The following is a 22,505-nucleotide window of genomic DNA, read 5'->3' as shown; positions in this document are numbered from 1 at the left end:
TCCAAAATAGCAAAAAAAAATTAAGATGTTTTATTATTTTATTCATTTATGTATATGTGCCTACCTGAGTTTACGTGTACCACATGCAAGCCTGATGTTCTTTGAGATCAGAAGAGAGCTTCAGATACCCTGGAATTGGAACTACAAGTAGTGTTTAGTCACCATGTGGGTACCGGGAGCTGAACCCATATTTCCATATTTTCTGCAAGAGCAGAAAACACTCATAATCCCTCATCATTCCAGCTCCCTACCATTTTTTTTTTGAGATGGGGTTTCTGTATGTCACCCTGGCTGTCACTCATTCTGTAGATCAGGCTGGCTTTGAACTCAGAGATTTGCCTGCCTCTGCCTCCCGAGTTCTGGGACTAAAGGCTTGTGCCACCATTTTCCTGCTCCTTTTCAAATCTTTTTCTTTTTCTTTTTGGTTTTTCGAGACAGGGTTTCTCTGTATTGTTTTGGAAACTGTCCTGGAACTCGCTCAGTAGACCAGGTTGGCCTCGAACTCACAGAGATCTGCCTGCCTCTGCCTCCCTAATGTTGGGATTAAAGGCGTGCGCCACCACTGCCTGGCTGGCTGTTCACTTTTTTCTGTCCTTTGGTATTTAATTTGGTAGTTTCCTACTCCAGGAAGCCTTTCTGGTCTTTCTTGGCTAGGCTTGGAGTTCTCAAGATACGACAGCCTCTTTGGTACCCTGGCCACTCTACTTGCTGCTGTTTCTCCTTTGAGGAATGAGTATGTCTAATATGCCTTTGTGTCTCTGACCAAAGTGGATTCAGAGGAGGTAAAAATGTAATGCCTTTTCTGTACAAGACCTAGGACCAAAAAGGCAGGAGGGACAGAGAGGGTGCTCTTCAGCGTGGTCTCCTGGCCTGCTTAGCTCCAACACTCAGATGCCACCCTTGAGCAAGGTCTGGAGCCTCAGGGTGTGCACTGGCCATTGGGGTGTTAGGCAGAGGCATCAAGCTGGCCAAGGAGTGAAGGCCAGTCTTCAGCCAGGTTGTTGGTAAGGTCCATTCCTTAAAGAGAGGAAACAGACTCTCCTCTTTCCCCCCAACGAAAAACAAGACAGAAAAACAAAATCACGTGTATAGCTTTCTTCTAGCTACTTTTCCGTGTCCATACATTCCATCAGAAGCTCCTTTGGGGTGCCTTCCTAGCAAGCACTGGGACTTACAATTAACCCTGTTCTTGGCACCTGACCTTCTGACTGCTGTACTTATATTCCAAACCAGATTCACCTGAGCCTATAAAAAACACCTCTGTAGTAGCCGGGCAGTGGTGGCACAGAAAAATGTCCCTGTGGAGCACGAACGTGAGAAGTATAGTTCAAGATAATCATTTTCAGAACTGAAGCAGATGTGGTGTAAGAGTGGCAAGTAAGAAAATAGGATTATGCGGCCTCCAAAACAATACAGAGAAACTCTGTCTCGAAAAACCAAAAAAAAAAAAAAAAAAAAAAAAGAAAGTAGGATTACGGTCTTAGCTTTGAATTTGTCCTGGGTTAGAAGAAGGGTTGTCTTTTTTTGCTTGTTTGTTTTTCAAAACAGGGTTTCTCTGTGTAGCTTTAGAGCCTGTCCTGGAATTCTCTATAGACCAGGCTGCTCTCGAACTCACAGAGATGACTGGCCTCTGCCTCCTGAGTGCTGGGATTAAAGGCGTGTGCTACCACCACCTGGTACTCAGCAGTCTTAAAGTATTCTTTCAGGAGGACATTTAACTCAGAGGTTTTCAAATTTGTTTCAAACAATATAACACTTTTTTGTTTCATTTTTGTTGTTGTTTGAAACAAGGATTTGCTATGTAGCCTTGGCTGGCCTTGAACTCATAGGGACCTACCAATCACTGCCTACCAAGTGCTAAGATGAAAGGTGTGGGTTATGATCTTCAACTTAAAATAATAAATAAAGGGCTGGAGCGATGGCTCAAAGGTTAAGAGCACTAACTGTTCTTCCAGAGGTCCTGAGTTCAATTTCCAGCAACCATATAGTGGCTCACAACCACCTTGAATGAGATCTGGTGTCCTCTGCTGGCATGCAGGCAGAAGACTGTATACACAATAAATAAATAATAAACAAACAAATAAATAAATAAATAGTTCTTCCTGGGCTGGAGAGATGGCTCAGAGGTTAAGAGCACTGACTGTTCTTCCAGGGGTCCTGAGTTCAATTCCCAGCAACCACATGGTGGCTCATTTGAGTTCAATTCCCAGCAACCACATGGTGGCTCACAACCATCTGTAATGAGATCTGGCGCCCTCTTCTGGTATGTGAAGACATACATGGAGGCAGGATGTTGCATTCATAATAAATAAATAAATCTTTAAAAAAAATAGTTCTTCCCAGACCAGTGAGGTGACACAGCTAGCAAAGGTATTTGCCAGTACATCTGATGACCTGAGTTTGATTACTGGAACCCACATGGTAGAAGAAGAGAACCAATTACCACAAGTTGTCCTCTTTCCCACAAGCTCACTGTAACAGTCAGGGGGATGCATGCGTGTGCACGAATGCACACACACACACACACACACACAAATGGATGGGTGCTGGTTCAGAGGATCCAAGTTTGATTTTTAGCACCCATATTGCAGCTCATAACCATCTGTAACTCCAATCTCAGGGTATCTGATACCCTCTTCTGGCCTCTGAGGGAACGGCATACACCTGGTGGTGCTCAGACACATATGCAGACAAAACACCAACACACATAAAAATACATTTAAAAATAATACTGAAGAGGCAGTCTTGATGTGATGAAGGCAAGAATAATCAAAATTTTTGTTTTTGAAACAAAGTTTTGGTATATATTCCTGGCTGTCCTGGAGCTCACTATTTGAACCAGACCTATCTCAGACTCACAGAGATCCACCTGCATATTGCTCCCAAGTACTGGGATTAAAGGTGTGAGCCACAGCCGGGCGTTGGTGGCACACACCTTTATTCCCAGCACTCCGGAGGCAGAGGCAGGTGAATCTCTGTGAGTTCCAGGCCAGCCTGTCTACAAGAGCTAGTTCCAGGATAACCTCCAAAGCCACAGAGAAACCTTATCTAGAAAAAAAAAGTGTGCACCACAATGTCTGGGCTCCCCCTCTCCCCCAGATAGGGTTTCTCTCCTTGCTTTTTTTTTTTTTGGTTTTTCGAGACAGGGTTTCTCTGTGGCTTTGGAGGCTGCCCTGGAACTAGCTCTTGTAGACCAGGCTGGCCTCGAACTCACAGAGATCCGCCTGCCTCTGCCTCCCGAGTGCTGGGATTAAAGGCGTGCGCCACCAACGCCCGGCTCTCTCCTTGCTTTTTAAGTGCGCGAGTGTGTGTGTGTGTGTGTGTGTGTGTGTGTGTGTGTGTGTGTGTGTGTGTGTGTGTGTTACCCGCATGTATGTCTGTGTACCACTTGTGTGCCTGGTGCCTGTTGAAGCCAGAAGAAGGTACTGGATTCCCTGGAACTAGAGTGACACTTGTGAGCCACCATACTGGGAGGGCAACCAGTACTCTTAACCCCTGAGCCATCTCTCCAGGCCTACTGCCTCTTTCTTAAATTATTGTCTTTCGTAGAATGTGATACATGACACCTACGGCTAGATCTGCACACTGAGGTAGGTAGGCCATTCTCTTTCCTTCAGTTCCTAGCATCATTCCTCTCTAGTCCTGTGGTATCTCCAAGGAACTCTGTACTGCTACAGAATCATGTCTGAAAACAGCCCATGTAATCTCTCATTTTGTAAATGAGAGTGATACTCAGAGAAGATACTAGCATCTCCAAGTCTGTAACTCTCATCTTTTTTTTTTTTTTTTTTTTTTTTTTTTTTGGTTTTTTTCGAGACAGGGTTTCTCTGTGGCTTTGGAGGCTGTCCTGGAACTCGCTTGGTATTCCAGGCTGGTCTCGAACTCACAGAGATCCGCCTGCCTCTGCCTCCCGAGTGCTGGGATTAAAGGCGTGTGCCACCAACGCCCGGCGACAACTCTCATCTATCTTATGCACAGTGGTGTCCTGAGTCCCACAAGGGAACAGCGTGGAGACCAAGGAAGATACTCCACCACCTTCTGGAACACCTCTGACGTGGTGTAGGGGGTTCTGGCATGACTAGCCCAGTGACTGTGATCCACTCCTAGCCCTCCTGCAGTAACAGACTGACCTCCAGACTTCACTGCAGTGAGAAATCCACCCAGCCCGCACCTGTAGCACTGACCACGTGGGTGTGGTCACAGGTTCGGACACGACAGAGTGTGGGTTTAGGTCTGGGGTCAGGGGACAGGTGGTCTCTCTGTTGCTTCTGGTCAGGTCACAGAAAGCAGCCTGGGTGAACCCTCGAAGAGGGAACCTGCAGTGGTCATCTATTTCATGCATAAGTGCATTCTCCCCAAGTAAACTTATATTTAACCTATATTGAACCTAGTCCCGTGAATCTTGATCCATGCATCCTCACCTCACTGCTCGAGGTCCCACTTAAGGCTGCAGCAGGTTGCACAAGCTATGAAGCCACTCAGCCACCATGAGATACCAACCTAACTATTAAACCCTAGTTGCCACAGGCCCTAGGAAGCCACGGACACCCAAGAATCCTCTCTGTAAAGCAGTGCTGCGTAAAGGACTCCATAAAGACAACACTTCTTGCCAGGTGGTGGTTACGCATGCTTTTAATCCCAGCATTCCTTTCACATCTCAGTTGCCCCACATTGCCAACTCTGTATTTCTCATTTCCTTAGAGCCCCAGTTTTCTTGAGACATGGGGTCAGGTCCTGGTGTCAAGCGATTTCTCTTGGGGAGACTAGATAGAAAGGGCACCAAAAGACCAAAGAAAGATTCCTTTTAGTGTGTTTATTGAAGTTACTTAGAGAAGTACAGGTGACTCAAATGCACTCTCAGCACTTGAGGGTGGAAGAGGATCAGGAGGTTAAGGTCATCTTTAGTTAGACCTTAGTTAGTGAATTCTGAGGCCACCCTGGGTGACATGAGACCTCATCTACATTTCTGTATCCCTCAACAAAACCTCCCCACTGGCAAAGGCACTGCTGGGGGTTACCATCTAGTAGTTTCTTTCTCTTTGGATCTTTCTGCTTCATTCCCTGGACTGTTAGAATTATGAGGTTACAAGTGTGTGACACTACTCCTGGCAGCTGCTATTACTATTTTTGAGACAGTGGATAGGGTCATACTATGTAGCCTAGGCTGGCTAGTCATGCCTGACTCCACCTCCCAAATGCCAGAAATAAAGGCATAATCCACTTATGTTTGGCTGCTCTTCTCTCTCTTATTCAGTTTCTTCAGTGAGCCTTCCTGAAAGTAGGTCCTTGTAGTTACTGGTGTGTGGGAGGCTGTGTGTGAAAGTTAGTGTGGGCACACACACACACGCACACACGCAGAACTGAGGTCCACACATGCTTTTCCATGCTTGCACTTCATTGGTTTTCTTGAATCTGATTTAGAGTAGTTAGACAAAGAATTTCAGGGATCCACCTGTATCTATCTACACAGGCAGGGGACTATGCTTGCTTTTTATGTGGGTATCCAAACTCAGGTCCTACTTGCACACGCAGGCACTTGACCAACTATATCGTCAGTCCCACAGTAACTTTCTCATTTTTCAGATTTACTTTTTCACAATGTTTAGCAGTGCCTAAAATAGTCTTGATTATTCAGTTATTTTGTATACACAACATGTATCACCTACTACGTGCCAGGCACGGTATGTATTATCCGTCGGACTGGAGGCTGCACGAGGCAAAGGTCTTTAATTGTCCAGGTCCCTCGCGTCTACACAGGTCTCTTCCAGCACTGGGATCCGCACACAGTAGGCACATTTCTCTGTTCCGCGCTCTTCCCGGCTCGCCCCTCCCCCGTTCCAGGAAGTGAGGGGGTTCCAGCCGCCTGGCCTACCGCGATGCATTTTGGGAAAGCAGCAGCACCAGATCCAAGATGGCGGCCAGCAGGAGGCTGATGAAGGTAAAAGCCATTCTCTGGCGCTGGCCAGGCGGGGGGCGGCGTCCCCGGGCCGGGACCCCCACGGCGGGCCGCGGCTCCTTGGGGCGTCGCCACCCTCCATCTCTCGTTGCGTGGCCCCTCAGTGCCGCTGTGCCGCGTGTGGAGGACAGATCTAACGGGGCCGCCTAGGCCGCAGCCTGGGCGGGAGCGCAAGGCCGCGCCGGGAGCCGCCGCCGCCGGCTCCTCGGATCAGCTTGGGCAGTTCTCGCGCCCCCTCCTCCCGGAGCGGAGCCGGGCTCTCCGTCGCAGCGGCCGCGGTCCGGGTCGAGGACGCCGTTGATGTGTGGGCCGTGCCTGGAGGCCCCCAAGCTGGGCGCCCTCGGGGCAGAAAGCCGGAGCCCCGGCTGGGAGTCCGCGCCGCGGAGCCGCCCGGTCCTGGGCCGCGGTCGCCGGACTCTGAGCCCCATTCCGCCAGCCCACAGCTCCGGGACCGGGAGGCTGCGAGGCCTGAGACGGGAAAGGAAGGAAGGGCAGGCGGCCAAAGTTAGGTCAGTTAGTTGGTGGTCTTTTGAAATTGTGTTGGGTTCTTGCAAACTGTCTCCTTGTGACTGCGGAGTCACACGGCGGACAAGTTCCAACTCTAGGAAGGCGTGGGGTCGTCCCCTGTCGCAGCTAGGTTCTCCTTCTTATCCACCTCTTAGTCATCCTGATCTCCTTTCCCTGGTGAAGAAGCAAAGTGATATTTTTTGAGGTGGGAGGTGGGGGTTGGCTGTTGTCGTTCGAATCAAAACCGGCCAAAGTTTACAAAAATAACATGGTGTACGCACTTTGTATCTTGAATGTAGCGGAGTGTCATCTCACTAATTGACTCCTTTTGTGAGGCTTACAGGTGCTCCGTTGATTTCAGTTTTTCACTGGTAGATTTTCCGACATCTTCTAAAGATAACCCCGCCAGTGTTTGAGTGCTACCAGGTAGTGCGGCGCAGCTACCGCCTGACCGGAAATACAAAAGGTCCCGGAGCTGGCGCCTGAGAACAGATAGCCGGGCTTCCTCCCTGCCCCAGTTGTATTTGGTCGATGGAGTCACTGGGAACAAAAGAAAACGTTTGTTCACTGAAACCTAGCGAGAACATTTAAAACTAGAGTGGAAGTAGGCACAAAACAATTATGGTCAACCTCCTACTCTGCTCTGCCAGTGACACTCCATCGATTTCCTAAGAGAAAGGGATGCTAATCACTTCCGTGTTCACATCCCCCAAAGTTGTCTTCCCTCTATAGCCTTGTACGTTTCAATTTAGGAAGATATGTGAATGCATGCTGTTTTTCCTATCTTTATTGAAATGACCTGAATTCCTCCACTCTCTCTCAGGTACCCTTCTAAATACTTTTCCCTGACTACCCTTCACTCCAGAGTTCTTTTCTCTAAAGCAAGCACTTAATCTTTTCCTTCTGGCTAAAATCCTCTATGGTTTTGTCGGTAACAATTAATTTTAATTTCTTTAAATTAAAAAAAAAAGCTGGGCAGTGGTGGCGCACGTTTTTTAATCCCATTGCCAGGAGGTGAAGGTAGGGTGATATCTGTGAGTTCGAGGCCAGCCTGGTCAACAGAGTGAGTTCCAGAGAAACCCCGTCTTGAAAAACCAAAACAACAACAGCAAAAATTAAAAAAAATTATTTTTAATTTCATGTGCCTGCAAGTATGTCTGGTCTGTGTGAGGGTGTTGGATCCCTGGAACTGGAGTTACAGACAGTTATGAGCTGCCTTAAAGATGCTGGGAATTGAACTAGGTTCTTTGGAAGAGCAATCAGTGCTCTTAACCGCTGAGCTATGTCTCCAGCTCCCTAACTTCTTTAAAGTACTTTTTTTCTGTGTGTGTGTGTGTGTGTGTGTGTGTGTAATATGTTGTGCATGGCACTCATGTGGAGGTTAGAGTACACACTTGTTAGCTCTCTGCTTTTACTTTGTGGGTTCAGGGTGCTCCACTCAGGGGACAGGCTTACCTGTGAGCCATCTCACCTCCCCATCCTAACTGCTAACTTGGCACAAAAGAACTTTCATTCTCTTTGCTTGTTTTGAGACAGTTTCTCCATGAAAGACCTTTCTTAGAAAACAGTCTCTTTGGTCTCACCTCCAACTTAAGAGATTCTGGATGCTTTTGTACCTAATTATTGCAACAGTTACCATTTTTCCAATTTTTATTGTGTGCTTCATACTCATGATCATGCTTAATCTTTTGAGTTAGATGAGAAAAGAGAATGCAGGGAGATTCTTTGGCTACCCCACAAAGGAGAAAAATAACTCGGGTCTAAGAGTTCCAAACAAAGCTTAATTTCACTCTGTGGTAAGGGATGGTCCTCCTTTTGTGTGTGCTGTTTACTCAGCCTGAGAGAAACTATCTTCTCAATCCTCTTTCCTTCCAGGGAGCCTTGGGCTTAACACCTATCCCTCCAACTGTGTGAGGTTCCCCCCACAACACAGCACTTTACATTTCTCTTTGTAGCTGTTAGATTTCTGTCTTATAATGGGTTTGCATTTCTGAAGAACAGGAATTTTGACTTTGTTCCTTTTTTTTTTTTTTCCGTTTTGCCTCTTGTTTTTTGAGACAAAGGCCTTACTCTGTATCCCATGCTGACTTCAAACCCAAAGTGATTCTCCTGCTGCAGCCTTCTGACTGCTAGAATTACAGGGGTGAACAGTCAGGACCAGCTGACCTGAGTTCATCCTGGTATCTCCCTGATCTAGCCCTATTGACCCAACTTGGAATCCCCAAGCTGTCAGACATCTGGGAGGGGAATTACATTTTTTTTTCTCGAGCCAGGGTTTCTCTGTGGCTTTGGAGTCTGTCCTGGAACTAGCTCTATAGACCAGGCTGGCCTCGAATTCACAGAGATCCGCCTGCCTCATCCCCCCCCCCCCCATGCTGGGATTAAAGGCGTGCTCGGAATTACAGTTTTTAAATTGTTATTTAAAAATTAGAGCTCAGGAAAAAGTTTCAGTACATGCTAATCCAAGCTTATTTTACTTAAGTTCCTTCCTTCCTTCCTTCCTTCCTTCCTTCCTTCCTTCCTTCCTTCCTGCCTTCCTTCCTTCCTGCCTTCCTGCCTTCCTGCCTGCCTGCCTGCCTGCCTGCCTGCCTGCCTGCCTGCCTCATTCAAAGTGGTTGTGAGCCACCATGTGGTTGTCAGGAATTGAACTCAGGACCTCTGGAAGAACAGTCAGTGCTCTTAACTGCTGAGCCATCTCTCAAGCCCCCCCTTTTTTTTCAACACTCAAAATTAGTGTATAATTATTTTTGCAACTGAAGAAGTTTTGAGTTTCAATAGATTGGGAGAGTTATAACTAAGGAGTAATAGTAGATCATGATGCACTGAGTCTCCCTGGCTTCCAGTATGAAATCCTACATTCTTTGTCTTCCTTTCTTCTTCAAGGCTCCTTGGTGGGTGGAGGGGGGTTCCAGTACCAGCCTGCATGAGATCCTGTCTTAAACAAACAAAAGGAAGAAAAGGAAGGTCATTGATCCGTAGTATCCCAGTGCTTAAGATAGAAATAAAGGAATTTCCAGTATTGAAAAACCGAAACTGTTTTTGCTTTTTTGTTTTGTTTTTCTGAAACAGGTTCTCATTGTATAGTTTTGGGTTTCCTGGAACTCTCTCTGTAGACTAAGCTGGACTTGAACTCAAACATATCCACCTGCCTCTGCATCCCAGTTGCTGGAATTAAAGGCATGCACCTGGCTTTTGTTATTAGTGTTTTGCCTGGGTGTTTGGTGTCAGCGAAAGCCAAAAGAGGTTGGATCCCCTGGGATTGGAGTTGCCCACAGTTGTTGAGCCACCTTGGGGTTTTGGAAATTGAACCCAGGTCTTGGAAGAGCAGCCAGTGCTCTTAACCACTGAGCCATCTCTCCAGCCGGAACTTGGGTCTTTTACAATAACCAAGTGCTCTTAGTTCTTGAGCCATCTCTTCAGAGGGGAGTTTTGAGAACCTTTTAAATTTCAACATTAGCAAAAAAAGATTTACAATGTTAACAAAGCATTAAATACATTTTAATTTGCAAAGGCGTTGAAGGCAACGCCTAGATTGTAACCATTACTTCAGTCAGTAACAAGGAAATAGCTACAAAGCCCAAACCAAAAACTCTGTAAAAATTGATCCAACTGATCACGGGCTGCCTGCCTCAGGATATACATCTCCCCTAGGGGTTCTCCCATTGAGTAGCTTCCCACAGGGACTTTTCTCATATGGAACTTTGTGGGTTTACAGGCAGTGAAGGTACATTTTATTATTATGGTATAATAGTTGAGCCAAGGAACTGAGATTTGTAGCATCTTTTTTTTTTTTTTGGTTTTTCGAGCCAGGGTTTCTCTGTGGCTTTGGAGACTATCTTGGAACTAGCTTTGTAGACCATGCTGGTCTCGAACTCACAGAGATCCACCTGCCTCTGCCTCCCAAGTGCTGGGATTAAAGGCGTGCGCCACCACCGCCCGGCTTGTAGCATCTTTTGAGTGCTTTTGAAGCAGTGTTGATTCCAAACTCCATGTTGGTGCACTTCCTCAGTTTGTAAGCATATGCCAGGCACAGGAGTTATTCAGTAGCAATTCATTCCTTGGGATTAATTGTGCTAAACAATGAACGGTTTTGCTCTTGAATACAGGTTTATATCCTCCCAACTTGGTAATTAACTATAGAGCAATGATATGGTCTGGTGATTGTCTTAGGAGGTGAGGAGATGTGTTTATGTAGTCCTAGCTACTAAGGAGCTTAAGGCAGGAAGATCCCTGGGAGCTGGGAGTTCCAGACTAACCTGGGCAACAAAGTGTATATGAGATTTTAGCTCAAAAACCAAAGTCCAGGAGTGAGGGAAGTTTTTTACATGATGCTACGCATGATAAGCCATTATAAATTACTTGGATCCATCTTGGAAATAGATTCTGTTTTTGTTTTGTTTTTTGAGACAGGGTTTCTCTGTGTAACAGCTATGGATGTCCTGGAACGTGCTGTCTAGACCAGGCTGGCCAGCAACTCAGAGATTGCCTGCCTCTGTCTCTTGAGTGCTAGGATCAAAGGTGTTTGCCACCATCGCTGGCTTATTTATTTATTTTTTGAGACTGGTTCTTGAGAATGTATATTCCCTGGCCTGGCTTTGAACTTAAAGAGATTTGCTTTTGCTTCTGGAGTTCTGAGAGTATGTCTGCTGGTTATTTGAATGGGCTTTTGTTCTGTTTCTCAGAATGCGTTCACAGCAAGACAGAATCCTAGCCAGACTAGCCTCAGACTCACTTTTTAGGTGAGGATGACCTTGAATTTGTGATCTTCCTGCCTTCACCTTGAATGCTTGGATCACAGATATGTACCACAAGCCTGGCTTATAATAAGCAATGCTGGGATCAAACTCAGGAGGACTTCATAAGCACTCTACCCTGGCCTTCACTTACAAGAGACACTGCCTTTGTCTTTGTGGACCAGTTTCCCATTCCTAGGATTCCTTATTAGCTAGCCTTTCCTGTTATATACATTTCCTACCTAGCTATGGATGGAAGTGTGGTTGTGTGGTGCTTAAAAGGATTTCAGCTGCCCAGGTGCAGGCTCAGAGATTGGGATTGAAGCAGGGGTGAGGCTGGAACTCTGGTCTAACAAGTCTACATTCCTTAGCATGTTCCTTCAAGATCTGATTTTCATCTTATTTGCTCCCCACTTGGCCATGGAATGCCCTAAACATAGTGTGCTGTTCTCACTGGATCTGATTATTTATTTATTATGATCATGATTATGATGCTACTGATGCTGATGATTATTATTCGGTTTTCCCAGACAGGATTTCTCAGTTTAGCCCTGCCTGTCCTGGAACTCTGTAGACCAGGCTGGCCTCAAACTCAGATCCACCTGCCTTTCCTTCCCAAGTGCTAGTTCAAAGGCATGTACCACCACCACCTGGCTTCTCACTGGGTTTAAAATTCTTTAAATTTTATGTGTATGGGTGTTTTGCCTACATGTACGTGTCTATGCAGTATATGCATGCCTGGTGCCTAAGTAGGCCAGAAGAGGGTGTTGGCTCTCATTCTACTGGAGTTACACATGGTTATAGCTGCCATGTGGGTGCTGGGAATTGAACTGGGTTCTCTGGAAGAGGACCATCCATCTCTCCAAACCTTTCTAATTTTTTGTGTTTTTTTTTTTTTTAGGAGTCCCTCTATGTAGTCTTAGCTGTCCTAGAATTTGCTATTTAGAACAGGTTGGCCTCGAACTCAGATCCACCTGCCTCTGCCTCCTCAGTACTGGGGGCAAGCACCACTGTATCTGGCTTAAAAGGTTTTTTGTTTGTTTGTTTTTATATTTATAATTGTGTATGTATGTAACTTTGGGTATGTGTTCTTGGACTGCAGTTTAAATATAGAGGCCAGAGCGTAGCTTGTGGAAGTTATTTTTCTCTTCCACCAGTACTGAGTTAGGCTTGAGAACATGCCCTTTTATCTGCTGAGCCATCTTTCCCTGCCACTCTGGAGATTTTTCTTTTTAAAAATTTACCTATTTTGGCCGGGCGTTGGTGGCGCAGGCCTTTAATCCCAGCACTCGGGAGACAGAGGCAGGCGGATCTCTGTGTGTTCGAAACCAGCCTGGTCTACCGAGCTAGTTCCAAGACAGGCTTCAAAACAATACAGAGAAACCCTGTCTCAAAAAACCAAAAAAAAATTTTTAACCTATTTTATGTCCACGGGTGTTTTTGCCTGAGTGTATGTCTGTGTAGTACCCACAGAAGCCAGAAGAGAGTGTCTGACCTTCTTAGAAGTAGAGTTACAACTGGTGTCGTACACCTTTAATCCCAGCACTCTGGAGGCCAGAGGTAGGCAGCTCTCTGTAAGTTTGAGACCAGCCTGATCTACAGAGCGAGATCCAGGATAGGCTCCAAAGCTACAGAGAAACCATGTCTCCAAAAAAAAAAAAAAAAAAAAAAAAAAAAAAGAAGTAGGGTTACAGGCAGTTGTTAAGCCACCATGTGTGGTTCTAGGAATTGAACTCTGGTCCCCTGGAAGAGCAGCCTCAACTCTGAATCTTTTGATTGGTGTACCCCAACACCACCTATCCCCTCCATCCCCCTGTAGTATCAGACAGGGTTCTACCTTAGAGCCTTATAATACTATCACTGAGCCTGACCCGGGACCTTAAGCATGTCAGGGAAGACACTCTACTCCAAGCAGGATGTGTCTGTGTCTTCTCTGTACCAAGTGGCTTCTTGTCCTTTGAGACTCTGCATAAGAGTACCTTCTTTGGACCCTGGTGAGTGAGTTATGAAAAGTGGTATACACCTAGCCCTCAGAAATTCCATCTGTTCATCGGGTATCCCATGTCTGCCAACTCAATGACAACCCAGCCCCCAACACTAGGTAGCAAATGGCTTAGTTCTTTAAGAATTGAATAAAATTTCAGTAGTTGAAGACAAAACCCTTGTGGGATTGCAGATTTTCCTTCTAGCCAGCCTTGGCCTGCTTAGAATATAGACCAGTGAAGCTGAGTCCTTCTCCAGAGTGGTTATGGGCAGTGGCTCTGAGACCTGCCCTTAGGGGCCCCAGAACTAAGCAGGCCACCTGCTTCTGATACTGTATTGTGCCCTCCTTAGATTTTGGTTAGGCCAGCCAGCCTGTAGGTACTTTCCAGAAGCACCAAGGAACTGGCCTGATTTTACCCTTGGGTTGGGCATATAGCATAGGCATGCTACCTCTGCTCTTATGGCCAGGTTCTCCATCTAGAGATGTCACAGAAGGTGAGGCTGATGGACTTAATGACAGGTAGCAGAGCTACCTTTAGGTTTTAGTTGCAGTTCTAGAAGTGCCTGGAGAGGGTGGGGATGGAGGATGAGAGAGACAGAGCTCTCCTTTTGGACTGTTGGGAGCTAGACTTGGTGGTCAAGAACTTAAGTTCTCTATTTTATTTTATTTTTTGTTTTTTTTTGTTTTTTTTGAGACAGGGTTTCTGTGTGGCTTTGGAGGCTGTCCTGGAACTAGCTCTTGTAGACCAGGCTGTCCTCGAACTCACAGAGATCCGCCTGCCTCTGCCTCCCGAGTGCTGGGATTAAAGGCATGTGCCACCACTGCCTGGCTTGCTGTTTGTTTCTTAAAACTGAGAAAAATCCCTGAACTAAATAAAATGTCTCAGTATCTCATCCTGAGTGTGAGGGTGCCTTTTTTTTTCTTTGTTTTTGTGTATGTGTGCAGTGTATGCATGTGTGTTGGTGGTGTGTATACCAATGTGCAGGTGAATAGAGGCAAGAGAGAACCGACTGGGCTGCTTTGTCACTCTATAAGGTATCCCACTGAATCTGAAGCTTGCTGGTTTGGTACGCTGGTCTACATAGAGAGTTCCAGGCCTGTTCTTCCTCCCTCACCCTCACCCCCCAAAAAACAAATTCTTTTTCACAGAGTCTCTCTGAAAAAAATGAAAAGGGTCTGGAGAGTTGCTCAGTGGTTGAGAACACATACTGCTTTTGCAGAAGACCCAGCACCCACACAGTGCTTCACAACCGTCGTCATTCCACCTCCAGGGGACCCCACATGTGGTCCACGTCCACATGCAGGCAAATGTAAATATAACACATGAAACGTGAACTATAACACAAAATAGTTAAACATTTCTAGATTTGTGTGTATGGGTATTTTGCCTGCATGTCTGGTGCTTGAGGAGGTCAGAAGAGGGTGCCAAATGGGTTTGAGCCATCATGTGGGTGTTGGAAGCTGAACCCTGGTCTCTGTAAGAGCAACAAGTGCTGTTGATCACTGAGCCAACTGCCTGACCCCCACACAGTCTCTTTTAGGGTCCCAGAACTCTGCGGGTCCTTGGGAAGCTTTTTCTAAGGTGGTAACTGTTTACCTCAGCACTTCTTGTTATGAAAAGTCAACCTAAGCTTGCAGAGGAACCTGCCCCCTCCCCCAGCACTCTAAGCCGGCCTGCTTTTCCAGCCCTCATGTTTGACTTGGGCAGTTACTGGTCTTGTTCTGTGTCTCTAGTCTGTTGTGAGCAGACTTGAGACTGGTGTCCCAGTCTTTGAGCTTCCCGTTTAGTTGGGGTGCTGGACTCTGGAGAGTGTAATGTAGGCCAACAATGCCAGGCACACCCTTGTTCAGATGAAGATAAACACATTCCAAGAGCTAGGCCTATTGAGAAGCTGCTTGCCTGTGGAGCTAGGCCCTGATTGGGCTTGCCCATGGGGTGTGTAGGCAGTATTCCCCTTTAAGCATGAGCTGTAGCTGTCTTCACTTATTTTCTTAGATTGACCTGAGGCTGTGATAGAGTAGCAAGGACCTAAACTTAAATGTTGATTTCTGCTTTTAACTCACTTGTGTTGTTACTTTGAGACTTGGTGGGTGGGCATCTTCATACTTACAAAGAGGGTAATGAAATGACCTCATAGAATTGTAGTAATAGTTGTGTTATGTTAGTTGTAATAATAATTAAGTATAAGCATAAAGCTGGTCCATGAGTAGGCATGAGTCATTCTTTCCCCTGTTTGCTAAGAATTAATTGAAATGAGATTTACACTCAAGTATTCTGAAGGATTATGTTTAAATTTGCAGGATATGTAATTATTAAAATCATAATTTCATTGTCAAGCAGTTGCATTGTACAGACTTTTGGAAAGTTTTATTTTATTGACACACATTTATTTTGAGACAAAGTCTCACTGTGTAGTCTTGTTGGTCCTGGAAATCATTATTTGACCAGACTAGTCTCAAACTCAGAGAAATCAGCCGGCTGCTGCTGAGATGAAAGGCATGTGTCACCACACCAAATTTGTATTTTGAAGTGTGTTCCTGTGTGTCAGTATATGCATGTGAATACAGTGCTCTCTGAAGTCAGTAGAGGACGTTGAATCCCTGGGGCTGGAGTTGCAGGGAGTTGTGAGCTGCCTGTCATGGGTGTTGGGAATTGAAACTTGGGGCCTCTGTCAAAAGCAGTATGCGCTTTCAGCTGTTGAGCCATCTTTCCAAGTCCACTTTGATCTCATTTTTTGAGAAAGGGTTTCAGTATGTAGCCTTGGTTAGCCTGTAACTCAGAGATTTGTCAGGCATGTACCACCCACCACTCCCTGGCAAAATTAGGCGTTTGGATGGAGTCACACAAAATCAGGGAGGTGCTATTTGCATTGTCAATCTCCTACCAGTTGTGTTTGAGCTCTTCTTACATATCCAACTCCAATCTGCTAGGTTTTGTTTTAGTCAGATAAAAGGAGCTTAAAAAAAACATTCTTTACATAGTGGAGATACTGACTAGCTGTGGAAGGCTAGAAACATTACCTATATTACCATAGGCTAGAAACACACACACACACACACACACACACACACACACACACACACACACACACACAGAGTTGGTTTTCTCCTTTGCTCATGTAGGTCCTGGAGATTGAGTAGCGATTGTCAGGCTTGCTGACAAACTTCTTTACCTACTTACTGGTCCATCTCACCAGCTTTCTATTTATGTTTGTATTTATTTTGTCTTAAAAATATCATCTTTGCCAGGCAGTGGTGGCCCATGCCTTTAATCCCAAAACACTGGGAGGCAGATGCAGGTGGATCTCTGAGTTCAAGGTCAGCCAGGTCTACAGAGTAAGTTCCAGAGCAACCAGGGTTACACAGAGAAACCCTGTCTTGAAATAAAGCAAACAAAAATTGTGCACACGTATTTACCACTGTGTGTGTACACCTTGGGGAGTTGATTCTTCTGTGTGTGCGTTCCTGGTATCCAATTCAGATCACCAGTTTAGGTGGTAAGTGCCTTTACCACATGACCATCTTGATGTTCTGCCTTTTCTTTTTCTTCTTCTTCTTCTTCTTCTTCTTCTTCTTCTTCTTCTTCTTCTTCTTCTTCTTCTTTTTTTTTTTTTTTTTTTGGTTTTTACAAGACAGGGTTTCTCTGTATTGTTTTGGAGGCTGTCGGACCAGCCCGGCCTCGAACTCACAGAGATCCACCTGCCTCTGCCTCCCGAGTGCTGGGATTAAAGGCGTGTGCCACCACACAACCGGCTGTTCTGTCCTTTTCTAATGGAAGTATTAACCAGCTTAGCCCAGTGCTTTATATAGCTTCAATTACTGTGGAAGAGCTATTCTGGCCTTGGTCTAGCCCTGGACCTGCTTTATGAGAATTCTGTGAGCTTCTCTGAGCCTTTGCTTTACCTCTATAGAATGGGATGTTTGTGCCTGCTTTGTTCTCATTCTGCTGTTTAAAGCTCTGATCGCTGCCGGGTGTGTAGTACACTCCTCTAGGTCCAGTACCTTGGGAGACAGACAGGTGGATCTCTCGAGATCAGCCTGGTCTACAAAGAGTTCTAGGACAGCCAGCGCTGTTACACAGAGAAACCCTGTCTCAAAAACAAACAAAAAGCTCTGGTTATAGCTCATGTGCTTTTTATTATAAACAGTGTGGAGTGTTGTCATGATTGTCCATCCCTAACCCTGCCTGCTTTTTCCTTGGCATATATATCTGATTGTTGTTGGAATTTTGGATGATACTCCGAACTGATGCCTTTGATAGATAAATGTGGTAATGATGGCCTTTTAGCAAGAACCATGCCTTGTATTTCAGTTCATTTCAGAAAGTTTTGTGTTAATAATCATAAACACGCTGGGTGGTGGTGGTACACACCTTTATTCCCAGCACTCGGGAGGCAGAGGCAGGTAGCTCTCTGTCAGTTCCAGGCCAGCCTGGTCTGCAAGAGCTAGTTCCAGGATACCCTCCAAAGCTACAGAGAAACCCTGGTTCTAACCCCCCCAAAATTATAGTTTCAAAAATAAAAACAGTTTAAAGAAATCTTTAGAAATTGGTATTGGATTGGAGAGATGTTCATTGGTTAGGAGCTATTGCTGCTAGCTAATCACGTTAGAGAGGACCAGACTTTGATTTCCAGCGGTTGCATGAAATGGCTTATGACTGCCTTTGTGGGTTCCAGCTCCAGGGGAGTGTGATACCTCTGGCCTTCATGGACACTGCACTCACCTGCACACCCTTCCGCCCACTAAAAAGGTAATGCTGAAGAAAATGGGTGGGGACTGCATATTTTTTTTTAAAGATTTATTTATTATATGTACACTGTTCTGCCTGCGTGTCAGAAGAGGGTACCAGGTCTCACTATAGATGGTTGTGAGCCATCATGTGGTTTCTGGGAACTGAACTCAGGACCTTTGGAAGAACAGTCAGTGCTCTTAACCTCTGAGCCATCTCTCCAGCCCTGCATATTTTCATTTTATTATCTATAACAATCTTCAAAATAGGACACAACGACTGCCACAGAATGAGTTGGTACTGAAAATTTGTGTACAGGGCCTAGAGAGATGGTTCAGCGATTGAGAGCCCTACCTGATATTCTAGGACCTGAGTTAGTTTCCAAGCACTCACATGGTGACTCATAACTGTCTCTAACTCCAGTTCTAGGGGATCCATGTCCTCTTCTGGCCTTTTTTTTTTTTTTTTTTTTGGCATCAGGCATGAACACAGGATACAAACATACAGGCAAAATACACGTAAAATAAATCTTCAGAGTATGTTGCAGAATGTTACTCTAACTATGTAAAGGTGCGTTATATTTGTTTAACTATGTAAAGATGTGTTGCTGTTTCACCTTGCCTGCCTAAGGCACTTGATTGGCCTAATAAATGGCTGAATGGCCAACAATTAGGCAGAGCTGGTGGGCAGAGAGAAGAGAGAACAAGGGAGAAAGAGGGGGAGAAGGCTGGAGCCAGCCACCTAGTCAGACAGGAAGAGTAGGACATATAAAATGAAAGAAAGATAAAGAGCCCTGAGGCAAAATGCATATGAAGAAGAAAGTTTGTGCTGGTACTCATCTGTAGTCAGGAGGATTAGAAGTTCAAGGTCATCTTCAGCCACATAGTGAATGTGAATTCAGTCAGCCTGGGCTACATGAGATCCTCCCATCTCATACAGACACACACACACACACACACACACACACACACACACACACACACACACACACACACACACACACACGACTTTAGAATAAATAACGGTGAAAAAAGTAATGGAAGCCATAACTAACTCCTCCTGGGGTTTCTCTGTGTAGCGCTTTATAGACCAGGCTGACCTTGAACTCAAAGATCTCAAAAGTCTACCTGATTCTGCTTCCTGTGTGCTGGGACTATGGGTGGACACCACCATGCCTTGTGGTTTCCGAGACAGGGTCTCTCTGTGTAGCTTTAGAGTTTGTCCTGGAACTCACTCTGTAGACCAGGCTGGTCTTGAACTCACAAAGATCCGCCTGCCTCTGCCTCCCCAGTGTTGGGACTAAAGGCGTGCACCACTATTGTCTGGCTAATTTTTAAAATTTTATTGTGTATGGGCATGCCATGGCATGTCAGGACATGGAGGTCAGAAGACAACTTTCAGTGGTTGGCTTTCTGCTTTCATCATTGAACTCAGGTCATCAGACCTGTGCTGAAGTGCTGAGCCATTGTACTATTCCCACCCTCCCTCCCTCCCTCTCTCCCTTCCTCCCTCCCTCCCTCCCTCCCTCTTTCCCTCTCCCTTTCCCTCCCCCTCTCCCTTCTCTTCTTTCTTCTTGGGGTTCCTGGGCTTAGCCTCTTTTTTTCTTTTTCTTTTTCTTTTTCTTTTTTTTTCTTTCCGAAACAGGGTTTCTCTGTGTTGTTTTGGAGGCTGACCTGGAACTTGCTCTGTAGACCAGGCTGGCCTCAAACTCACAGAGGTCCACCTGCCTCTGCCTCCCGAGTGCATGTGCCACCAACGCCTGGCTTGCCTCTTTTTTTTTTTTTTTTTCCCTTTTGTTTTGTTTTGTTTGTTTTTCGCGACAGGTTTCTCTGTGTTGTTTTGGAGGCTGTCCTGGAATTAGCTCTGTAGACCAGGCTGGCCTTGAACTCACAGAAATCTGCCTGCCTGTTGGGCTTAGCCTCTTAATTCTCCTGTAGTTTCCTCAGTGCTGCTGGGTTAGTATTTACTAACTTTAAAACATTTTCAGAAAAATGTCTGAGTTTCTCTGATCTCAGACTTGTAGTCAAAGGGATTTTTCTTTTTTATTGCTTCCATGTGCCTAGTTCAGTAAAAACATGTGCTACTTACGGTTTTCTGAGGAGCAGAAGTGGTAGAACGAACTAATATATATCTATATATTAGTAAGGGATTTATTAGAGTGACCTATAGCTGTGGTTGGAGTAGTCCAATAGCAGTGTCTCCTGGCGGGAAAGCCAGGAGACTGGAGGTCTCAGTTGCAGTCTGGTGCTGATGTCCCAGGGAGGTCCTAGAGAGCACCAGTTTTCAGTCCATGTTGGAATACTAAAGAAGTAGGCTCGAACAGCCAAGGAATGGATCACAGTAGGTGAACTTGTCTGTGGGAGTAAGGGCAAGCAGAAGGAAAGCACAAGTTTCCTTCTTCCGTGTTGTTCTATGGGGGCTGCCACCAGAAGGTGTGGCCTAGATTTAAGATGGGTCTTCTGGCCTCAAATGACCTTTGTTTTAAGTTTTTCAAGACCAAGTTTCTGTGTAGTCCTGATTGTCCTGGAATTCGCTTTGTAGACCAGGCTGGCCTCTTCCTCCTGATTGCTGGGATTAAAGATGTATGCCACCAAAATGACCTCAAATGATCCCAGCTGCTTGGGATTTAGTAAGTTACAGATGTAGTCAAATTTAACAACCAAGATTAGCTATCAGATTTTGCCTTTTTTTTTTTTTTTTTTTTTTTTGCTTAATTTTGGCTTTGTAAAGAGTATCTTCGTTACATATTACTCAAAAAATCTGTGGCTCTTTAGGGTTTCTTAGTCCTTGCCTTGCAAGTTGATAATACTAGGGAGATTTTGAACAGTGTATCTGTTTGCTTTTTTTTTGTCTCTATCTCTGCCTCTTTTTTTTTTTTTTTTTTTTGAGACAGGGTTTCTCTGTATTGTTTTGGAGGCTGTCCTGGAACTCGCTCTGTAGACCAGGCTGGCCTCGAACTCACAAGATCCGCCTGCCTCTGCCTCCCGAGTGCTGGGATTAAAGGCGTGCACCACCACTGCCCGTGTTTGCTTTTTTTTTTTTTTTTCTTTTCTTTTTCGAGACAGGGTTTCTCTGTATTGTTTTGGAGGCTGTGCTGGAATCCGCTGTGTAGACCAGGCTGGCCTTGAATTCATGGTTTATTTATTTATGTATTATTATTATTGTTATGCTTTTTGAGATAGGGTTTCTTTGTATAGCCCTGGCTATCCTGGAACTCAGTCTGTAGACCAGGCTGGCCTCAGACTCATAGATCTGCCTGCCTCTGCCTTCCGAGTGCTGGAATTAAAGGTGTACCTGCTAAAGGAAGCATTTAATTGGAGATTTTCATACAGTTTCAAAGCACTAGTCTATTATCGTGGCGGGGAGTCTGGCTGCAGGCAGACAGGCCTGGTGCTGGAGAAGTAGGTAAGAGCTCACATCAGATCAATAACTGCAAGCAAAAAGAGAGTGAGACTGGGCCTGGTGTGAGCTTTTGAAACCTCAGAGCCCACCCCAGTGACACACTTCCTCTAACAAGGCCACACTTTGTAATCCTTCCCAAATAATACCACTACCTGGGATAAACATGCAAACATACGAGCCTATGGGGATAATTTTCATTCAAGCACCACAGGCTATAAGTTAGTGGTTGAGTGCTTGCTTGCCTGGCACATTTGAGACCCTGGTGTGTGTGTGTGTGTGTGTGTGTGTGTGTGTGTGTGTGTGTGTGTGTGTGTGTGTGTGTGTGTATTAGGAATGTAGTATGCACCAGTACACTTGTTGAGGCCCTGGGTTTGATCTCTAGCACCACCCAAAACAAAATAAAACAAAGCCCCCACAGAAACTGAGCAGTACCCTGTACTTTTTCAGGTTCCTTCCAAAGCTGTGAGCAGCTGAATTCAAAGGGGGGGGAACCTCATTTGGGCTTTTCCCTGTGTGCTGCTTACCGACAAGCAGAAGGGACTAAGGCGCTGGCTGGTTCTGCTTTCTCCCTGCTCATCTCTTGGTTGTCAGCATTGCACCATCAGCCCTGAGCAGCTGACCTCAGGCTGCTTTTGACATTGAGCAGAAGTGAAAAAAACCTTTTGGGGAAGTGTGTTCTTTCTTTATTGCTTTCTTTCTTTACTTTTTTCTCCCCTCCTCCTCTCTCTCCTTCCCTCTCTCTCTCCCTTCCTTTTTTCTTTGTTTCATTTTCCAAGATCAGTGGCTATGGAGCCTGTCCTGTCTGTAGACCAGGCTGGCCTTGAACTTACATCTGTCTTATGGGCAGGACTCGAGCGTGATTCTGTTCCTGATCCCATTGAGAAATGCTGTTCTTTAGGGTACCCAGCCTTCAGCCTTCTCAGAAGATGTCAGGGCTTGTCTCGGCTCTCACTTCTTTTTTATTTATTTATTTATTTATTTATTTATTTTTTATTTATTTATTTATTTATTTTGGTTTTTGGAGACAGGGTTTCTCTGTATTGTTTTGGAGGTTGTCCTGGAACTAGCTCTGTAGACCAGGCTGTCCTCGAACTCACAGAGATCCGCTTGCCTCTGCCTCCCAAGTGCTGGGATTAAAGGCATGGGCCACCAATGCCCAGTCTCAATTCTTTCTGTTTTATAATCAGTTCTTGG

At 45.5% G+C, this 22,505-nt stretch overlaps 1 protein-coding gene and 1 long non-coding RNA gene across 3 annotated transcripts in view; one reads left to right on the top strand and one right to left on the bottom strand.

Annotated features, from left to right (window-relative positions):
- Nucleotides 1-4,798: 4,798 nt before the first annotated feature.
- Nucleotides 4,799-6,893, bottom strand: LOC121142011. The gene is made up of 2 exons (XR_005879018.1): nt 6,745-6,893; nt 4,799-6,637 (listed from the first exon to the last, which is right to left on the bottom strand). It is a non-coding gene; the product is annotated as an uncharacterized LOC121142011 (long non-coding RNA).
- Nucleotides 5,804-22,505, top strand: part of Ube2l3 (ubiquitin conjugating enzyme E2 L3) — a 41,650-nt gene continuing 24,948 nt past the window's right edge. Inside the window, exon 1 of one of the 2 annotated variants that reach the window (XM_005077563.4) lies at nt 5,804-5,938. In XM_005077563.4, the coding sequence (XP_005077620.1) occupies nt 5,912-5,938 (27 nt within the window). In that variant the 5' untranslated portion in view covers nt 5,804-5,911. The remainder of the gene's footprint in view (nt 5,939-22,505) is intronic. The other variant, XM_013118757.3, reaches the window with a different exon arrangement.

Source organism: Mesocricetus auratus, unplaced genomic scaffold (assembly GCF_017639785.1).
Source record: "Mesocricetus auratus isolate SY011 unplaced genomic scaffold, BCM_Maur_2.0 Super-Scaffold_100008, whole genome shotgun sequence".
Classification (NCBI taxonomy): Eukaryota; Metazoa; Chordata; class Mammalia; order Rodentia; family Cricetidae; genus Mesocricetus; species Mesocricetus auratus.
This window is presented reverse-complemented; position numbering and strand designations above follow the sequence as displayed.